Genomic DNA, 21,678 nt, shown 5'->3' on the forward strand with positions numbered 1-21,678 from the left:
ACAATGAGGCAATGCCAGATGGGCCGAGCATCGCCCCCTAGCGGGCATGCCAGGTGGATCCCAGTCAGGCACATGCAGGAGTCTCTCTGCCTCCCAGCTTCTCACTCAAGAAAAAAAACAAAACAAAACTATCAAGCCCTGAAAAAGATATGGAGAAGCTTTAAATACATATTACTAAGTAAAAGAAACCAATTTGAAAAAAGGTTACATACTGTATGATTCTAACGACATTTTGGAAAAGGGTAAAACTGTGAAGAGTGGTTACAGAGTTTCAGGGAGATGGCTACAGGAATGAATAGATGAAGCACAGGGGATTTTTAGGGTGGTGAAACTATTCTGTACGATACTACAGTGCCACGTGGATACATGTTATTACATTTTTGTCAAAACCCATAGAATGGACAATGGAGCGAACCATTGCCTCTGGATTTTGGGTGGTGTGTCACTATATGTTGGGATTGTTAGAAATGTTCCACTCTTGTAGAGGATGTTGATAGTGAAAGATATACATGTGTGGAGGCAGGTGGTATATGGGAACTCTCTGTACTTTCTCCTCTTATTTTACTGTGAACCTAAAACTGCTCTAAAGAAAAGAAACAGCTAGTTACGGCACACACAAATAGTATTTATACGGCCAATTTTATTTTCAAGGTGTGAATTTAACACAATTATCTTTGAAAAGTGAGATTATGGTTATTTGCTTTCTTTTAGACATATATTCTATTTCAAATACAGATATCATAGATTACCTGTGTAATCTCTAAAAGGCAGGCTTTTGTATTGGGGGAAGATAGTGATTGTAACTCATAACTCAATCCAGCAGAAATAAACGAACAGTCCAAACCAAGGGATTATCTTGGTCAGTGCTCACCGAACCACTAACCAGGCGAGGGTTTTCCTGAGAGTCTTACGTCACGGCCCCTCGGGTTTATGGGAAATGTAGTCTTGAAAGACCGATGGACCACTCCTCGGAGGACCCTGGGACGGCGAGCAGCCCATACATAAGCGCATGCGCAAGGCTGCGAGCGCGCCGGTGGCTGCCCTTCCCCCACCTCTAGCCGCGAGTGGGTGATAGGGCCCCGGTTTCCACGCATCTTCCCCGCGCCGTGACCCGGCCTGGCACTGAGCCACAAGTGGAGACTGTGCCCCTCTAGGTATGAGGGGAGCTGCAGGGCAGCTCCGCGGGGCCTGAGGGCCGAGGGGAAGAAGATGAGGGATGGGCTCGTGCCCGCGCGGGGTGGGAACCCAAACTTCGGCGGCTCGCAGGAAGCGGTGACCCTCGGGGCGGCGTCGCGGGGCAGCTCGGCGCTCCGCTGGGCGTAGAGTTGGCTGGGCTCGCCCGGCCGGACGTGCGGGGGCGGGGACAGCGGACGGGAAGGGTGGCTTTCAGGCTTCCCTTCCTCCCTTTGTCCGGAGAAGCGCCACCGACCGGCGGCGACGGTCCGGTGGGGCGGGAGGGAGTGCGGAAGGTCCCTTCGGGCGCGCGCGTGACTAGGCCGGGGAAGTACCGGGCGCGGCCGGGGGCGGGGCCGGACACACCTGGCGGCACTTGGAACCCGCGTGCTGCGGGCGGCGGCCTCGCCGGCTGGAGGGAGAATTGGAAAGCAGCAGCACGTTTCCTGATGCACACGACGCACCGATTGATTAAAAGCTCTTGACCTCTTCGCAAGAGCTTTTTCAGCTAAGTGTTGACCTAATCCTCACACCTACCGTGGGACTTCGCTGGTATCTCAGTTTCAACAGAAGGAAGACGGAGGCTCGGAAAGGTGAAGTGATTTGCTCAGGTTACACAGCCAGCTGGTACTTTATTTTATATGAACGACAAATCTCTTTTCATTTGTCTTTTGGCGTTGGTCACTGGTGGTTTTTGCCAGGCAGGCATTTTTATGTTGTTTTTTTGTTTGTTTGTTTTGTTTTTGAGAGAGAGAGAGAGAGGGAGAGGAAAGGAGAGAGATAAGCGTGAACTTGTAGTGACGCCAGCCGCCATGGGATCGGGTCGATGATCCCACGCTCAAGCCCGGGACCAGGTGCTCAAGCAGTGTCCCAGGTTTGTGCTCTATCCACTGCGGCACCGGGTCGGCGCCATGCGGGAGTTTTGAATTTCTCTGCAGTTGAATTTACCCGCCTTCTCTTTCATGGCACCCAAAGCCTTCACCACGTTTTCTGATGGTTCCCAGAATAACATTAAAAAAAAGAATGTGCTGATACTTCTGTTGTGATCCCATTAATGGGTACATTAAATTAGAGGGAATGTACATCTTTATGATGTTGGGTCTTACTATATAGGCCTTCCCCTTTGTTCAAGTCCTCTTGTTTTGCACCTCCCCCAGCAATATTTTATAATATTTATAAAAGAATTGCATTTTCCCTAACTTTATTCTTATGTAGTATTTTATTCTTGAAAATGAAATCTTTTCCATTTTATACTTTTATCTTGTATTTGAAGTCTGTTGTTTAATTTCCAGATATTTGGGGATGTTCCACATCTCTTTCTATTATTGGTTTCTGGTTCTGTGTTTTTTTTTTTTTTTTTTTTAAAGAATATACTCTCAAATTTCAGTTCTTGAAAACTTGTTGAGATTGTTTTATGGTCAAAAATATGATTTATTTTTGATGAATGTTTCATATGTACTCTAATGACTATTGTGCTATTCTGGTGGAGTCATCTAGAAATACTAAATGGGTCAGGATAGTTGATACTATGGTTCAGTTCTGTATCCTTACTTAGTGGTTTTCTATCTGGTCTGTCACTGAGAAAAGAGTATTGAAGTCTCCAACTATAATGGTGGATTTTTCTATTTTTCCTTGTTCTATCAATAATTGCTTCCTGTATTTTGAAATTATTTTGTTAGGTATCTATACATTTAGGGTTGTTATGTCTTCTTGGTGATTTGACACTTTTGTTATTATGAACGATTCCTCTTTATCCTTGGTAATACTCCTTTTGAAGTTTATTCTGATACTTATATAATCACTTCAGCTTTTAGAGTTTTCAGGGACTTTTTTCATCCTTTTACTTTTGACCTAGCTGTGTTTTCTTATTTAATTTATTTTTATTTTATTTTTTTTATTCATTTTAGAGAGGAGAGGGAGAGACAGAGAGAGAGAGAGAGAGAGAGAGAAGGGGGGGAGGAGCTGGAAGCATCCATCAACTCCCATATGTGCCTTGACCAGGCAAGCCCAGGGTTTCGAACCGGCGACCTCAGCATTTCCAGGTTGACGCTTTATCCACTGCGCCACCACAGGTCAGGCCTGTGTTTTCTTATTTAAAACGCACTACTTATATACAATATATAGTGTGGTATTGCTTTTTTATCCAATTTGACAAACTGTCTTTTAATTGGTGTGCTTATACCAGTTGTTGATGTGGCTGACTTAAAATCTACCATCTTGCTATTTTTTCCCTATTTGTCCCATCTGGTCTTTGTTCCTGTTTTCCTCTTTTTCTGACCACTTTTGGATTTTCTGAGTACGTTTTATGATTCTACTTTTTCTCACTATTGACTTACCATTTATCCCTCTTTAAAAAATATTTCTGTGATTGCCCTAGAGTTTACAGTAAACATCTGCGTTAATAACAGTGGATCTTTAAATAATATTCTGTGTAATGTAAGATCCTTAAAATTGTATACTCCCAATTTCATGACCTCACTTTTTGTGCTGTTAATTTATTTTTATTTTTAACCATCTCAGAGATCTTTATTTCTTGGTACAGATCCAGGTTTTTCTGTCTGGTATCATATTCCTTCTATCTGAAGAACTTACTTAAATATTTCTTATAGTACAAGTCTATTTTTGTTTGAAAACGTTTTCTTTTTTATTTTGAAAGTTATATTTGCTGGGTATAGAATTCTGGGTTGATAAGTTTTTTGTTTTGTTTTTTTGTGTTTCTTTTGTGTTTTTTGCTTTTTAAAAGCATATTAAAGATGTAAATATGTTGTCTTTTGACCTGTATATTTCCTGATGAGAAGTTGGCTGTGATTATTTTTTCCTCTGTATATGTCTGTTTTTCCTCTGGCTGTATTTTTTTTTTTTAAATGTGAGAGGAGGGGAGACAGTGAGGCAGACTCCTATGTATGCCCCAACTGGGATCCACCTGGCAACCCCCCTTCTAGGGCCAGTGCTTCAGTACCCAGTGTATTTAGTCCCTGAGGCTGATGTGCTTGGACCAACTGAGCACCAGGCTGAGGCTTGAACCAATCAAGCTACTGGCTGCAGGAGAGGAAGGGAGAGAGAATGGGGGAGAGACGCACATGGTCACTTCTCCTGTGTGCTCTGACTGGGAACTCGGGACGTCCATACACTGGCTGACATGCTATCCACTGAGCTACTGGCCAGGGCCTCCTCTGAGTGCTTTAAAGACTTTCTCTTTGACTTTGGTTTTCAGTGGTTTGACTCTAATGTGTCCATGTGTGTCTTTGTTTTGTATTCTTTTTTTTGGGGGGGGGTTAGCCTCTTTGAATAAATTATCTGAACTTCTTGGATCTGTGTTTTGATATTATTCATTATTTTTTTGAAAATTCTTGGCCAGCCTGACCAGGCGGTGGCGCAGTGGATAGAGTATCGGACTGGGATGCGGAGGACCCAGGTTCAAGACCCCCGAGGTCACCAGCTTGAGCGCGGGCTCATCTGGCTTGAGCAAAAGCTCACCAGCTTAAACCCAAGGTCTCTGGCTAGAGCAAGGGGTTACTCGGTTGGCTAAAGGCCTGCAATCAAGGCACATATGAGAAAGCAATCAATGAACTGAGGTGTTGCAATAAAAAACTGATGATTGATGCTTCTTATCTCCCTCCGTTCTTGTCTGTCCCTATCTATCCCTCTCTCTGACTCTCTCTCTGTCCCTGTAAAAAAAAAAAAAAAAGAAGAAAAGAAAAGAAAATTCTTGGTCATTATATCTTTAAATACTTCTGTCTCATTCTTCTTTTGAGATTCCAATGTTTGTTAAGTCATCTGATACTGTGCCACAGCTCTTAGATACTCTGTCCTTTTATTTTTTTTATTTTAGCTTTTATTTATTCATTTATAGAGAGAAAGGAGAGAGAGAGAGAGAGAGAGAGAGAAGGGAGGAGGAGCAGGAAGCATCAATTCCCATATGTGCCTTGACCAGGCAAGCCCAGGGATTCAAACCGGCAACCTCAGAGTTCCAAGTTGACGCTTTATCCACTGCGCCACCATAGCGTCCTTTTATTTTCTTCTATTTTCTCTTTGTATTTATTTCCGTTTGGGTTATTTCTTTTGACCTATGTTGAGATTTCCTGAAATTTCTTCAGCTCTGTTGTTTCTTTTTTCAACCTGGTTACTGTGCTTTTCTTAATGTTTCCATCTGATTTTTTTTCTATCCCTTTCCATCTCTTCTGAAATTTCTTAACTTATTCATGTTGTCCACCTTCCCCATAAAAGCCTTTAGTATATGAATTATAGTTGTTTTAAATTCCCTGTCTGATATTTTCATCAGTTGAGGTTTCTGTTGATTACTTTTTCTCTCGATAGTGGGTAGTCTTGCTCATGCCTTTTTGGGTGTGTCAGAAATGTTTGACTGAAGGTGAGTGCTGCCCGTATGATCCTTTCTGCCCCTCTGGAAGAGGTAAAGTGACTTGCAGGATGTGGTGTTCTGCCAGGTGATGTGCTGGGATTTCTAGGAGTTCTGAGATAGATTAGATCTTTAATAACAATACCTTCCTTTTGCTTTATTCTAGGTCGCTCTTCATATCTCTACCTTTACCCAAAAGCTGTAGAAAATGAACAAATCCCAGGTGAGTTGTTTTGTTTATTCCCAATGTTGCTGTTTTAGGAGATTTGAGAACATTTATAAGGATCAAGAATATGAAACAAAAGTATAGATGAGTGAAACTTAAGGAAAACAGTGAATATAAATGATTGATATCAGTAGCTGAAAAGCAAACCAGGTTAATTAAGTGTCTTATGTTAGTTGTGAATACCATTTTCTTGGCTGTCTAGCATTAGGTCTGAATAAATCTTACCTTCATTTACATGTTTTGGACAGCATCTTCAGAAATAACCCAAACTAAAAGGTTTATCAATTTGTCTATAGTTATTTCATATAGTATTCTTTACTGCAAATGCAGGGTTTTATTATGTGTATTTTATTTTTCTAATCAGATTAGCATGATGCCAGAGAGCTCAGTAAGCATTTGGGTATGTGTTTAAATACTCTCCAAACGGTCACAAGTATCACTATTGTTACCTTTTTTTTTTTTTTTTTAAGTGAGAAAGAGAGAGAGAGAGAGAGAGACAGGAAGGGAGAGAGATGAGAAGCATCAACTCGTAGTTGCGGCACTTCAGTTCATTGACTGCTTCTCATACGTGCCTTGGGGTCATGTCTGTGGATTCCATGCTCAAGCTGGTGAGCCCACGCTAAAGCCGGCGATGTCAGGTTTTTGAACCTGGGTCCTCAGCATCCCGGGTCGACGCTCTATCCACTGTGCCACTGCCTGGTCAGGCATGTTATTAACTTTCTTGAGTAGCTTTCCAGAATTTATTTACATGTTTACAAAGTAAAAATATAGGTTATTATAAGATAGCACATTAATTATACTGTTCTTCTTATATGTGTTTTGTTTTTATATTTTTTTGGAGAGGAAGGAGGGAGGGGGCGGGACGGGGAGGGAAATATCAGTTTGTTGCTCCACCCATTTGTACACTCAGTGGTTGATTCTTCTTTTTTTTTGTACTTTTCTGAAGCTGGAAACGGGGAGAGACAGACAGACTCCCGCATGCACCCGACCGGGATCCACCCGGCACGCCCACCAGGGGGTGACGCTCTGCCCACCCGGGGGCGTCGCTCTGTTGCGACCAGAGCCACTCTAGCGCCTGGGGCAGAGGCCAAGGAGCCATCCCCAGCGCCCGGGCCATCTTTGCTCCAATGGAGCCTCGGCTGCGGGAGGGGAAGAGAGAGACAGAGAGGAAGGAGAGGGGGAGGGGTGGAGAAGCAGATGGGCGCTTCTCCTGTGTGCCCTGGCCGGGAATCGAACCCGGAACTTCTGCACGCCAGGCCGACGCTCTACCACTAAGCCAACCGGCCAGGGCTGGTTGATTCTTTTATGTGCCCTACCTGACTGGGAATTGAACCTGCAACCCTGGTGCACTGGGACAGCACTTTTAACAACTGAGCTACCCATCCAGGGTTATATGTGTTTTGTTTTTAATTACTAGGCTTCATTTTTTAGAGCAGTTTTGTCTTTACAGACAATTTGAGTGGAAAGTATAGAGTTCCTGTATACTCCCTCCACACATACAGTTTCTCCTATTATTAACATCTTTTTGTTTGTTTGTTTGTTTTGTTTTTTTGGTATTTTTCTGAAGCTGGAAACGGGGAGAGACAGTCAGACAGACTCCCGCATGCACCCAACCGGGATCCACCCGGCACACCCACCAGCGGGCGACACTCTGCCCACCAGGGGGCGATGCTCTGCCCCTCCGGGGCGTCGCTATGTTGCGACCAGAGCCACTCTAGCGCCTGGGGCAGAGGCCAAGGAGCCATCCCCAGCGCCCAGGCCATCTTTGCTCCAATGGAGCCTCGCTGCGGGAGGGGAAGAAAGAGACAGAGAGGAAGGAGAGGGGAGGGGTGGAGAAGCAGATGGGCGCTTCTCCTCTGTGCCGTGGCCCGGAATCGAACCCGGGACTTCTGCACGCCAGGCCGATGCTCTACCACTGAGCCAACTGGCCAGGGCTATTAACATCTTTTTTTTTTTTTTTTTTTTTTTTTTTACAGAGGCAGAGATAGACAGGGACAGACAGACAGGAACGGAGAGAGATGAGAAGCATCAATCATCAGTTTCTCGTTGCGCGTTGCTACTTCTTAGTTGTTCATTGATTGCTTTTTCACATGTGCCTTGACCGTGGGCTTTCAGCAGACCGAGTAACCCCTTGCTGGAGCCAGCGACCTTGGGTCCAAGCTGGTGAGCTCTTTGCTCAAGCCAGATGAGCCCGCGCTCAAGCTGGTGAGCTCGGGGTCTCGAACCTAGGTCCTTCCGCATCCCAGTCCGACGCTCTATCCACTGCGCCACCACCTGGTCAGGCTAACATCTTATATTAATATGGTATACCTGTTAAAATTGATGTGTCAGTGTGGTTACTTTACCTAAAGTCCATAGATACATTTGGATTCTTGCTTAGTGTTGTACTTCTGTGGGTTTTGACAAATATATAATGACATGTATCCACCATTATAATATACAGAATATTTTCACTGCCCTAAAAATCCCCTGTGCTTTATTAACCCATCCCTACTTATTCCTGAACCCCTGGCAACCACTGCTTTTTTTTTTTTTTTTTTTTGGACAACAGTTATTACTTCTATTTTACAAATGGAAACTGAGTACCAGAGTGGGTAAGTGCTTGCCCAAGACTGCAGAGTAATTTAGAAGTATGGAATCTAGAACTTTGTAGTTCCAAAGGCCTTTTTCAAACCCAGTTTCTCTTTGGATCCCTTCCAACATCCTTGTGGGGTAAAAATTACTTTGAAAAGGTGAGGAGACTGAGTTCTGAGATAAGCTTCTTGCCCATGGCCAGGCCTGTAGCATGGGGATGGACATGGACAGTGCTGGGCCCTCCCATGACAAGGTTTTCCAGCGACCCCATGGACTCAGTACCTTGTAACCAACTTCTTGTTCAGCTCCTTGGCAATGTAGTCATCCAGCTTCCTCTCACATTGCCACAGGGGGATCTGCACAGTGTACACCACCATCTCCACCAAGACAAACATCCTGGTCTACACTAGGGACTCATGCACCTGCATGCAGCCAGCAGTCTCACAATTTTCCCACTGTTCTCTTTACATCTATATTGTTACGGTTTTCCAAAATACTGTATAATTGGCATCCTACGGTATGTAGTCTTTTCAGATTGGTTTCTTTCACTTAGAAATATACATTTAAGATTCCTCCATGTCTTTTCATGGCTTAATAGCTCATTCCTTTTTAGCACTAATATTTCGTTATATGGATAGACCACCATTTATCCGTTGACCTATTGAAGGGTATCTTGGTTGCTTCCAATTTTTGGTAATTGTGAATAAAGCTTCATATAAACACTGTGCAAGGTTTTATATGGACATAAAGTACTAAGGAGTGTTAATTCCTAGATTGAATGTCAAGACTATGGTTAGTTCTGTAAGAAATTGCCAAACGGTCTTCCAAAGTGGCTGTACCATTTTGCATTCCCACCATCAATGAATGGGAGTTCTTGTACCATTTGGTGTTGTCAGTGTTGTAGATTTTGGCCATTCTATTAGGTGTGTAGCACTCTATTGTAATTTACAACATGCCCTGATGGCAAGGCATGGAGCCCATTTTCTTGTGTTTATTTTCCATACGTATATCTTCTTGGATGAGTTGTCTGTTAAAGTCTTCAGCCTCCTTTTTTTTTTTTTTTTTTTTTTTTTGTATTTTTCTGAAGCTGGAAACGGGGAGAGACAGTCAGACAGACTCCCGCATGCGCCCAACCGGGATCCACCCGGCACGCCCACCAGGGGCAAAGCTCTGCCCACCAGGGGGCGATGCTCTGCCCCTCTGGGGTGTCGCTATGTTGCGACCAGAGCCACTCTAGAGCCTGGGGCAGAGGCCAAGGAGCCATCCCCAGCTCCTGGGCCATCTTTGCTCCAATGGAGCCTTGGCTGCAGGAAGGGAAGAGAGAGACAGAGGAAGGAGAGGGAGAAGGGTGGAGAAGCAGATGGGCGCTTCTGTGTGCCCTGGCCGGGAATCGAACCCGGGACCTCTGCACGCCAGGCCGATGCTCTACCACTGAGCCAACCGGCCAGGGCTCTTCAGCCCATTTTTAAAACAGGTTGGTTGTTTTCTTATTATTGAGTTGTAAGAGTTCTTTATATATCAATATTTTCGATACCAGTTCTTTATCAGGTATGTGGTTTGCAAAGATTGCTTTTCTCATCTGTGGTCTGTCTTTTCATTTTCTTATGTATGTATTTATCACTCAATAATGCATCTTTTTTTCTTTTTTTGTACTTTTCTGAAGCTGGAAACGGGGAGGCAGTCAGACAGACTCCTGCATGTGCCCGACTGGGATCCACTCGGCACGCCCACCAGGGGGCGATGCTCTGCCCATCCGGGGCGTCGCTATGTTGCGACCAGAGCCACTCTAGCGCCTGGGGCAGAGGCCAAGGAGCCATCCCCAGCGCCCGGGCCATCTTTTTGCTCCAGTGGAGCCTTGGCTGCGGGAGGGGAAGAGAGAGACAGAGAGGAAGGAGAGGGGAAGGGGTGGAGAAGCAGATGGGCGCCTCTCCTGTGTGCCCTGGCCGGGAATCGAACCCGGGACTTCCGCACGCCAGGCCGACACTCTACCACTGAGCCAACCGGCCAGGGTCAGTAATGCATCTTTTTTAAAAAAAAAAAAAATATATATATATATATTTTTAAGGGTACATTTTTTTTTTTGTTTTTTTATTATTTTTTATTCATTTTAGAAAGGAGAGAGAGAGAGAGGAGAGAGAGAGAGAGAGAAGGGGGGAGGAGCAGGAAGCATCAACTCCCATATGTGCCTTGACCAGGCAAGCCCAGGGTTTTGAACCAGCAACTTCAGCATTTCCAGGTCGACGCTTTTATCCACTGCGCCACCACAGGTCAGGCCAAAAAATATTTTTTAAATTAAATATATTCAGGTGACATTGGTTAATAGATTTCAAGTGTACATTTATTTTTATTTATTTTTTAACAGAGACAGAGAGAGAGTGAGAGAGAGGGATAGATAGGGACAGACAGACAGGAACGGAGAGATGAGAAGCATCAATCATTAGTTTTTCGTTGCGCATTGTGACACCTTAGTTGTTCATTGATTGCTTTCTCATATGTGCCTTGGCCGCAGGCCTTCAGCAGACCGAGTAACCCCTTGCTAGAGCCAGCGACCTGGGCTCAAGCTGGTGAGCTTTTGCTCAAACCAGATGAGCCCGCGCTCAAGCTGGTGACCTCAGGGTCTAGAACCTGGGTCTTCTGCATCCCAGTCCGACACACTATCCACTGCGCCACCGCCTAGTCAGGCATGTGTCTGGATTTAATATAACATCGGAGATACGACACAAACTCTTGGAGTCTTGTTCAGTTCCTTTTGGAAAAACAAATTGGAATCCTTTGTGGTAAAATTACTTTTTTTTTTTACAGAGACAGAGAGAGTCAGAGAGGGACAGACAGGAACAGAGAGATGAGAAGCATCAATCATTTTTCATTGCGACACCTTAGTTGTTCATTGATTGCTTTTTCATATGTGCCTTGACCGTGGGGCTACAGCAGACCAAGTAACCCCTTGCTCAAGCCAGCGACCTTGGGTCCAAGCTGGTGAGCTTTGCTCAAACCAGATGAGCCTGCGCTCAAGCTGGCGACCTTGGGGTCTTGAACCTGGGTCCTCCACATCCCAGTCTGACACTCTATACACTGCACCACCGCCTGGTCAGGCATCAAGTGTACATTTCTATGATACCTGATCTGCATATTGCATTGTGTGCCCCCACCCAAAGTCAAGCCATCTTCCATCACCATATATTTGACCTTCTTTACACCTCACCAACCCAGACCCCTTCCCTCTGGTAACCACCATACTCTTGTCTTGTCTATTAGTTTCAGTTTTATATCCTACATAGAGTGAAATAATATAGTTCTTAACTTTTTTCTGACTTATTTCACTTAGCATAATATTCTCAAAATCCATCCATGTTGTCGCAAATGGCAGTATTTCATCATTTCTTTTTTTTTTTTTTGCATTTTTTTTTAAAAATTTTTTTTAAATTTATTTTTATTTTATTTATTCATTTTAGAGAGGAGAGAGAGAGGGAGAGAGAGAGACAGAGAGAGAGGAGAGAGAGACAGGGGGGAGGAGCTGGAAGCATCAACTCCCATATGTGCCTTGACCAGGCAAGCCCAGGGTTTTGAACCGGCGACCTCAGCATTTCCAGGTCGACGCTTTATCCACTGTGCCACCACAGGTCAGGCGCATTTTTTTTGAAGTTGGAAACGGGGAGGCAGTCAGACAGACTCCCGCATGCGCCCGACCGGGATCCACCCGGCACGCCCACTAGGGGGCGATGCTCTGCCCCTCCGGGGCGTCACTCTGCCACAGTCAGAGCCATTCTAGCGCCTGAAGCAGAGGCCACAGAGCCACCCTCAGCGCCCGGGCAAACTTTTGCTCCAATGGACCCTTGGCTGCGGGAGGGGAAGAGAGAGACAGAGAGGAAGGAGAGGGGGAGGGGTGGAGAAGCAGATGGGCGCTTCTCCTGTGTGCCCTGGCCGGAAATCGAACCCGGGACTCCTGCACGCCAGGCCAATGCTCTGCCACTGAGCTAACCGGCCAGGGCTTCATCATTTCTTATGGCTCAGTAAGTAGTATTCCATTGTGTGTGTGTGTGTGTGTGTTTGTGTATGTGTGTTTGTGTGTATACACATACATATACATACCACATCTTCTTTATCCAGTCTTCTATCAAGGGACACTTCAGTTGTCTCTATGTCTTGGCCATCGTGATTAACGCTGCAGTGAACATGGGAGTGCTTATATCTTTGTTATCTTTGTGAATAAATGTTTTTGAGTGTTTTGGCTGGATACACAGGGGAGACATTGCTGAGTCATATGGTGATTTTTATTTATTCATTTTTTTTTTTTTTTTTTTTTTAGAGAGGAGAGGGAGAGAGAGAGAGAGAGAGGAGAGACAAAGAGAGAGAAGGGGGGGAGGAGCTGGAAGCATCAACTCCCATATGTGCCTTGACCAGGCAAGCCCAGGGTTTCGAACCGGCAACCTCAGCATTTCCAGGTCGACGCTTTATCCACTGCGCCACCACAGGTCAGGCCTATATGGTGATTTTATTCTTAATTTTTTGAGGAACCACCAGACTCTTTTCCATAGTGCCTGTACCAGTTTACATTCCCACTAGCAGTGAATGAGGGTTCCCTTTTCTCCACAACGTCTCCAACATTTACTACTTATCTTATTGATAATTAGCCATTCTAATAGGTATGAGGTGGTATCTCATTGTAGTTTTGATTTGCATTTCTCTAATAGCTAGTGAAGTTGAACATCTTTTTAATTTATTTACTGTATTTATTCTTTCAGTGAGGGAAGGAGAGGCAGAGAGACAGACTCCTACATGTGCCCCAATGGGATCCACCTGGAAAGCACACCAGGGGGTGATGCTCTGCCCATTGGGGGTGTTGCTCCATTGCTCAGCAACCGAGCTCTTCTTAGTGCCTGAGGCAAAGGTCATGGAGCCATCCTCAGTGCCTGGGGTCATCTTGCTCCAGTTGAGCCATGGCTGCAGGAGGGCAAGAGAGAGAGAGAAGCAAGAAGGGGAAGGGTAGAGAAGCAGATGGGCACCTCTCCTGTGTGCCCTGTCCCGGAATTGAACCTGGGACATCCACACTCTGGGCCAACGTTCTACTACTGAGCCAACCAGCCAGGGCATGAAGCTGAACATCTTTTCATATATCTGTTGGATGTTTGTCTTCTTGGGAGAGGTGTCTGTTCAGGTGCTCTGCTCATTTTTTAATTGAATATTTTGTTTGGTGGTGAATTTTTTGAGTTCTTTATATATTTTGGATATTAACCCCTTTTGGAGTTGTTTGCAAATATCATCTTACATTCTGCCCGTTGTCTTTTTGTTTTGTTGTTGCTTTCTTTTGCTGTACAGAGCTTTTCAGTTTGATACAGTCTCATTCATTTCTTTTTGCCTTTGCTTCCCTTGCCTTTGGGGTCAAATTCATTAAATATTCTCTGTGACCAAGGTCCATAAGTTTAGTACATATGTTTTCTTTTATGTTATTTATTCCATGTGTTATATCATATTTAGGTCTTTGAACCATTTCAAATTAATTTTTGTACATGAGGACAACCTAGAATCTAGTTTCTTTTTTTTTCTTTTTTTACAGAGAGAGAGAGTCAGAGAGAGGGATAGATAGGGACAGACAGACAGGAACAGAGAGAGATGAGAAGCAGCAATCATTAGTTTTTTGTTGTGACACTTTAGTTGTTCATTTATTGCTTTCTCATATGTTCCTTGACCGTGGGGCTACAGCAGACTGAGTAACCCCTTGTTCAAGCCATTGACCTTGAGTCTAAGCTGGTGAGCTCTTGCTCAAACCAGATGAGCCCGCGCTCAAGCTGGCGACCTTGGGGTCTCGAACCTGGGTCCTCCGCATCCCAGTCCGATGCTCTATCCACTGTGCCAGCGCCTGGTCAGGCAAATCTAGTTTCTTTTGCATGTGGCTTTCCAATTTTCTCAGCACCATTTATTGAAGAGGCTTTCTTTTCTCCACTATGTGTTTTTGGCTCCTTTGTCAGAAATTATTTGCACATATACATGTGTTTTTATTTCTGGGCTCTCAGCTCTGTTCCATAGTTCTTTTTCTGCCAGTACAATGCTGGATTTTTTTTTTTCCATTGATTTGAGGGTGTGGGGGGAGGCATCAATTCGTTGTTCCACTTAGTTTTTCCATTTAGTTGTGCACTCATTGTATGGCTCTTGTATGTTCCCTGACCTGGGATCGAACCTGTGACCTCACCAACCTGGGACAGTGCTCTGTCTACTTGGCAACCTGGCCAGGGCCAACCATGCTGTTTCAATTATTGTAGTTCTGTAGTATAATTTGAGGTCAGATAGTGTAATACCTCTGCCTTTTCTTTTTTCTCAGGATTGCTTTGGCTATTCGGAGTCTTTTGTGGTTCTATACAACTCTGATGAATTTCTGTACTATTTCTTTAAAAAAATGACATTAGGGTTTTGATGGCAATTACATTAAATCTTTATATTGCTTTTGGTAATATGGCCGTTTTAACTGTTGATTCTTCCAATGCGTGAATATGGAATATCTTTCCATTTCATTGTGTCTTTTTTAATGTCTTTTTTTTTTCATTTTTCTGAAGCTGGAAACAGGGAGAGACAGTCAGACAGACTCCCGCATGCGCCCGACCGAGATCCACCCGGCACGCCCACCAGGGGCGACGCTCTGCCCACCAGGGGGCGATGCTCTGCCCATCCTGGGCATCGCCATGTTGCGACCAGAGCCACTCTAGCGCCTGAGGCAGAGGCCACAGAGCCATCCCCAGTGCCCGGGCCATCTTTGCTCCAATGGAGCCTTGGCTGCGGGAGGGGAAGAGAGAGACAGAGAGGAAAGCGCGGCGGAGGGGTGGAGAAGCAAATGGGCGCTTCTCCTGTGTGCCCTGGGCAGGAATCGAACCCGGGTCCTCCGCACGCTAGGCCGACGCTCTACCGCTGAGCCAACCAGCCAGGGCTTTTTAATGTCTTTTAATAATGCTTTGTAGTTTTTAGTATATAAGTACTTCACATCTCACCGAGTTCATCTTATCTTCCCCTAAAATTGAGCATCCTTAAAACTAGTGGTTTGAACCTTGTATCTGGTAGAGTTCTTGTTTCCATTTTGTTTAGTTCTTTCTCTGGAGTTTTGTTATGTTCTTTCATTTGGAACATGTTTCTTTGCCTCATTTTTGCTGACTCCCTGTGTGTGTTTCAGTGTATTAGGTAGATCTGCTACATCTATTGGTTGTTTTTTTTTTTTTTAATTTTTTTTTCTCCTCTTTTTTGTATTTTTCTGAAGCTGGAAACGGGGAGGCAGTCAGACAGACTTCCGCATGCGCCCGACCGGGATCCACCCAGCACGCCCACTAGGGGCGATGCTCTGCCCATCCGGGGCATCACTCTGTGGCTAGAGCCACACTAGCGCCTGGGGCAGAGGCCAAGGAGCCATCCCCAGCGCCCGGGCCATCTTTTGCTCCAGTGGAGCCTCGGCTGCTGGAGGGGAAGAGAGAGACAGAGAGGAAGGAGAGGGGGAGGTGTGGAGAAGCAGATGGGCGCCTCTCCTGTGTGCCCTGGCCGGGAATCGAACCCAGGACTTCACACGCCAGGCCGACGCTCTACCACTGAGCCAACCGGCCAGGGCCATTTTGTGTGCTTTTTTGTGTTTTTTGTTTGTTTGTTTGTTTTTTTGCTACAGACAGGAAGGGAGAGAGAGGAGAAGCATCAACTCATAGTTGCAGTACTTTAGTTATTCATTGATTGCCTCTCACATGTGCCTTTACTGAGGGGGGTTGCTCCAGCTGAGCCATTGACCCTTTGCTCAAGTCAGTGACCTTGGGCTTCAAGCCAGCCACGTTTGGGCTCAAGCCATCAACCATGGGATCATTTTTTTTTTTTCTTTCTGAAGCTGGAAACGGGGAGAGACAGTCAGACAGACTCCCGCATGCGCCCGACCGGGATCCACCCGGCACGCCCACCAGGGGTGACGCTCTGCCCACCAGGGGGCGATGCTCTGCCCCTCCGGGGCGTCGCTCTGCCGCGACCAGAGCCACTCTAGCGCCTGAGGCAGAGGCCAAGGAGCCGTCCCCAGCGCCCAGGCCATCTTTGCTCCAATGGAGCCTTGGCTGCGGGAGGGGAAGAGAGAGACAGAGAGGAAGGAGGGGGTGGGGGGTGGAGAAGCAAATGGGCGCTTCTCCTATGTGCTCTGGCCGGGAATCGAACCCGGGTCCCCCGCATGCCAGGCCGATGCTCTACCGCTGAGCCAACCGGCCAGGGCCCATGGGATCATTTTGATGATCCCATGCTCAAGCCAGTGACCCCACACTCAAGCTAGTGTGCCTCTGCTCAAGCTGGATGAGCCCGTGCTCAAGCCAGATGAGCCCATGCTCAAGCCAGCAACCTTGGGGTTCCAAACCTGGGACCCTAGCTTCCCAGGCCAACATTCTATCCACGGCACCACCACTGGTCAGGCCATCTCTTGCTTTTGATAGTGTGACCTTATGTAGAAGGTGTCCTGGGCGGCTCATTGTTGCAGTCCCCTTGGTCACCTGAGCAAGGTGCTCCATGTTTTTGTGAGTTGTATTACCCTCCTGTTGTAGTTGAGCCTCTATTGCTGTTGGTGTGTCAGTGGGTAGGATTGGCCTTTAGACTGACTAGCTGTGAGGCCTGGTGGTGACCACAACGGACAAGCTGTTGTTTCAGCCACTGACCCTATGGAGCCGGAGTCACTTTAGTGGGCCACTGGTGACAGTCTAGTTCACCCTTCGGATGTCTCATTTGTGTAGCTGGTTGGGTGGTGCTCTGGTGTGAGCTGAAATCAGCCACCAGATATGGTGGTTCTGAAGCCTCTTGGTAGGTGCTCTGGGTCAGGCCAAGGTTAGCTGCTGCTTGTGCCAAGCAGGGTTGGAGCTACAAAGTGATCTGTAGTTAGTTGCCGCTTGATCTGGGCTTGGAGGCACTTGGAAGAGGCTACAGTACAAAAGAGGCCAGCTGTTTATGTGTGCTGGGCTTGTCGCTTAATTGAAGCTATGTTCCAGGCCAGGGCTGGCTGCCACTTATGCCAGGTTTGGTACCACCTGATGGGAGATACAATACAAGTTGAGACTGGTCACCACTTGTGCTGGACTTGGAGCCACTTATCAAGAACTATAAGAGGCCCTGGCCGGTTGGCTCAGCGGTAGAGCGTCGGCCTGGCATGCGGGGGAACCGGGTTCGATTCCCGGCCAGGGCACATAGGAGAAGCGCCCATTTGCTTCTCCACCCCACCCCCTCCTTTCTCTCTGTCTCTCTCTTCCCCTCCCGCAGCCAAGGCTCCATTGGAGCAAAGATGGCCCGGGCGCTGGGGATGGCTCCTTGGCCTCTACCCCAGGCGCTAGAGTGGCTCTGGTCACGGCAGAGCTTGGCCTCTACCCCAGGCGCTAGAGTCGCTCTGGTCGCGGCAGAGCGACGCCCAGGATGGGCAGAGCATCGCCCCCTGGTGGGCAGAGCGTCGCCCCTGGTGGGCGTGCCGGGTGGATCCCGGTCGGGCGCATGTGGGAGTCTGTCTGACTGTCTCTCCTCGTTTCCAGCTTCAGAAAAATACACACACACACAAAAAAAAAAAAAAAAAAAAAAAAGAACTACAAGGCACACCAAGGCTGGCAGCTGCTCATTAGGGGTTTGTGGACCTTTGAGAGATTTTGGGAAAGTTCACAACGTGAGCTGAGGCAAGCACTTATGTGGCCAAGTCACTGGAAGAGGCTTGGGCCTGGTGGGCCTGTTGAGTGGGGCACAGTCTTAGTGAATCACCGAGATAGGGTGAACAGAATCACCAGGACAGAATAACTTGGTTAAGGTTATTGGAGAGCACAGATTTGGTGCCTGCCTGCATCTGGCCAGCTGTGTAGGAGGAGAGTTCAACAAAGGAAAAATGGCACCTTCTAGCACTTTCATCTCTATAGAGTTGACGTGACCTCTACTCCTCCAGCCCTTGTCCTGAAGTTTGGCAATATAGTTCCTCCCCTTATGTCCCTGGCTCTTTGTGTACTGCAGCCCCTGTGCTGAGCTTATAGCGAGTTTATGAGCAGTTGAGTCTCTGCACAGGCCCTTAAGACCTGCAGGGCCTCAGTCTCTACCAGCTCTTTGTCTTTCTTGGATACAGTCCCCTCTGGTTTTCATAGCCAGATGTGACAGGAACTCCTCTTTCCAGCACTGATGTCCCAGTTGGAGAGCCAGTGTGAGACTGGGACCCCTGGCTCCTTGGGGGAACTTCAGCAGGGGAGATTCTTATTCGCCACATTGTGGGTGTGGGACCTGTCTTTTTCAAGTCTCTGCCCTGCCTATCAGTCTCCACATTGCTATTTCTTTATATCCTTAGTTATAGGAATTCTCTTCAGCTAGTCTTCAGGTGGTGCTCAACGCTGGTTCTGTAATTAGTTGTAATTTTGATGTGGTTGGAGGAGGATGCGAGCACAGCATGTACCTCCTCCACCGTCCTGACCAGAGGTCCATTGTCTGTTTTTATGATGAATTCTCTGATTGAATCTTCCTTATAGTTAGCTGCTATCTTTATATTTTTTTGTTAATCATTTCCCTACATCTGTTAAAGATTTTACCACTTATGTATGTATGTATGTATTTCTAATCAATATAAAATTCAGTTTTGAAACACTGTAAATGGATTTTATATTGCCTTGTTTTGCATAGTTGTCTGATTGGTGGAGGTTTTTTTTCTCTACCAGATAAGAAAGATTTGAAAGATTCATTTCATGCACCCATGTTCCATTTATTAAGACTTAGGGTTTTTGTTGCTGTTTTTTCAAGTTGCATTAGCCGTTGTTAGCTAAAGAGAGGCTGAGCCACTCATGCATTTCTGGTGGTAGTATAAAATGATCGTCTTCCTGGGGAGCAGTGGAGCGAAACTTATCAAGCAAGCACAGATCTAGTTGTGTCTAGAAATTTTGCTGGTATTGGACAAAGGCTTCTAAGAGAAGAGAAGCCGAAGAGTCTCTGGGTTTACAAAAATCTCATTTGGAGAAGTCACTGGCAAGGGCATAAGAAATATAGGAAAACATAAGATTGGGCCATCTGGCGGGGCCCAAGGGTGGATCAAGTTCGGCAGGAATATAAATTAAAGTGAGTGGGCTGCTCCTTAAGTCTCTGCTTCTTAGCTCACTAGTCAACTGCCAACTGTCAGGAGTAGATCAAAGTGGTCTGTGAGATGAAATATATATTCACATTTGATCCAAGGCAGCCTGGTGTGAAGGGGAGAGAGATGTCAGCAAGTGCTGAAGATAAGCCAAACTGAATACACATAAGAATTTGGACCAGGCTCGCTCAGGCATTCTGCCCTCAGGTTGAGAATGTGATACAATGGTTGGCATCTTGATGACAGCCCTCAAAATCCTTCTTTTGAATCACACTATTCCAGTTTGTACAACAGACAATTTTATATTAGTAGAGACACACTGCCATCCTACAATCTCCTTCAAACCCCTCTTAGGGATTTCCTTAAGCTCCTTTCTGTGGTGTTGTCATTGTAGGTTCTTTACTGGAGTATATCATTAAGTAGCTTCTTGAGAAAGGGTATATGAGAGATACATTTTGGGGGGGGATTTTGTATTTCTTAAAATGTCTTTGTTCTTTTTGTTTTAAAAGAGAGAGCTGAGAAGCATCAACTTGTAGTTGCATCACTTTAGTTGTTTTTATTGATTGCTTCTCATATGTGCCTTGACCACGGGGGCTCAAGCCGAGCCAGTGACCTCTTACTCAAGCCAGCGACCATGGGTCATATTGATGATCCCATACTCAAGCTGGTGAGCCCGTGCTCAAGACAGAAACCTCGGAGTTTTGAACCTGGGTCCTCAACATCCCAAGTTGATACTTTATCCACTGTGCTACCACTGATCTGGCTTGTTTTTGTTCTGATATTTGATTGATAGTATAAATGAAGATTTGTCCATTCCTTGCTTTAGTTTAGCTTAGTTCTGTCCATTTTAGCTTATGTAATTTGAAGCTATGTTATTGAGTACATACACATTTATTGGGTGTATGCACATTTATGAATGTTCCATCTTCCTAATGGATTTACCTTCCTATCATTTTGGAATGTCTTTACTTCTGGTTATAATCCTTGTCTGATGTAAATATAGCTACACCTATCTTTTTATGATTAGTGTTTTTAAGGTATATCTTTTTCCATTCTTGTTGTTTCAACCTATGTGTGTTCTCTTTTTCCATTCTTGTTGTTTCAACCTATGTGTGTTCTTATATTTATAGTGTATTCCCTCTAAGTGGCACGTAGTTAAATCATGGCTTTTTAAAAATCAAACCTGACAATTTCTTTTTTTTTTATTTGTAATTAATGTAATTGTAGGCACAGTTGGATTTAAGTGTCATCTCACTGTTTGTTTTTAATCTGTTAGTGCTCTTTTCCTTTGTATCTTTCTTTTACTTTCTTAAGTGGTTTCTCTAGGGATTACAGTTTATAACTTGACTCATCTCTCAAATTGCTTGTGATTTTAAGTGCTCGTGTGTCAAGGATCCACTGTAGTATTCTTGAATTGTACAGAAGTGATGAGCAGTCACTCGCGGGATTTTTTGCTTTAAATCACCAGCGGATATTTGAATCATGAGCTTCCACCACCCTCCACCAGATGGCCTACCAAACGTTCTGAAAGGGAGGAAGAAACAGTTCTGAAAGGGAGGAAGAAACAAACTTCCATGGAAAGGTTTTTGTTGAAATGGCCTCTAAGTGAAAGTGAGAAAAGTGTAGCAAAAAAGCCAAATGTCAGTGAAGAAAATGATGATTGTTGGGCACATGAGTTTGTAAAATTTGTATTTTCTGAGTTTGCTCACTTTTATTGTTAAAAATGGCACTGGGCAGCTGTCTGTGAAATTGCTAATTGCCTTCCTGCTTGGGAAATTGCTAATTATCTTCCTGCTTGGGAAGGGCCACTGTTATGCTGTCTCCTCCCCCTCCACCAGCATCTTTGCCTGACCTTGAAGGTAAATACACTTGATAAACTAGTTTATTTCTTTACATTCTCTCTTATTATGTGTGTGTGTGTGTGTGTGTGTGTGTGTGTATTATTTATAAAGCACATTTTCTTATTTAAAAGCATATAAAGCAAAAAATTCACGTAGTTTTTGGGGGCCGGAATGGATTAATTGCATTCCCATTAATTTAAATGGGGAAATTCGATTTGACACAGGAGCAAATTGAGTCACGAGCTCGGCCATGAAACAAATTAAATTCTTGTCAAGGTACCACTGTGTACAGTATATAGCCTGATCTCTGGTTTTGCAGTGGATCAAGTTTTGTCCTTCATTCTGAGGTCACTGGTTTGAAACCCTGCGCTTGCCTAGTCAAGGCACATACAAGAGGCAACTACTACGAGTTGATGCTTTCTGCTCCTTCCCGCTTTTTCTC

At 45.4% G+C, this 21,678-nt stretch overlaps 1 protein-coding gene across 9 annotated transcripts in view; it reads left to right on the forward strand.

Annotated features, from left to right (window-relative positions):
* The first annotated feature begins 1,022 nt into the window (after positions 1 to 1,022).
* Positions 1,023 to 21,678, forward strand: part of ZFP1 (ZFP1 zinc finger protein) — a 58,721-nt gene continuing 38,065 nt past the window's right edge. For 2 of the 9 annotated variants that reach the window (XM_066349432.1, XM_066349436.1), the window contains exons 1-3: positions 1,035 to 1,154; positions 1,930 to 2,047; positions 5,697 to 5,753. In XM_066349432.1, the coding sequence (XP_066205529.1) occupies positions 5,739 to 5,753 (15 nt within the window). In that variant the 5' untranslated portion in view covers positions 1,035 to 1,154; positions 1,930 to 2,047; positions 5,697 to 5,738. Of the gene's footprint in view, positions 1,155 to 1,174; positions 1,801 to 1,929; positions 2,048 to 5,696; positions 5,754 to 12,256; positions 12,341 to 21,678 lie in introns of those variants that run through there. The other 7 variants (XM_066349430.1, XM_066349435.1, XM_066349431.1 and 4 more) reach the window with 6 other exon arrangements.

The sequence above is a fragment of the Saccopteryx leptura genome, chromosome 9, assembly GCF_036850995.1.
Source record: "Saccopteryx leptura isolate mSacLep1 chromosome 9, mSacLep1_pri_phased_curated, whole genome shotgun sequence".
Taxonomy (NCBI): Eukaryota; Metazoa; Chordata; class Mammalia; order Chiroptera; family Emballonuridae; genus Saccopteryx; species Saccopteryx leptura.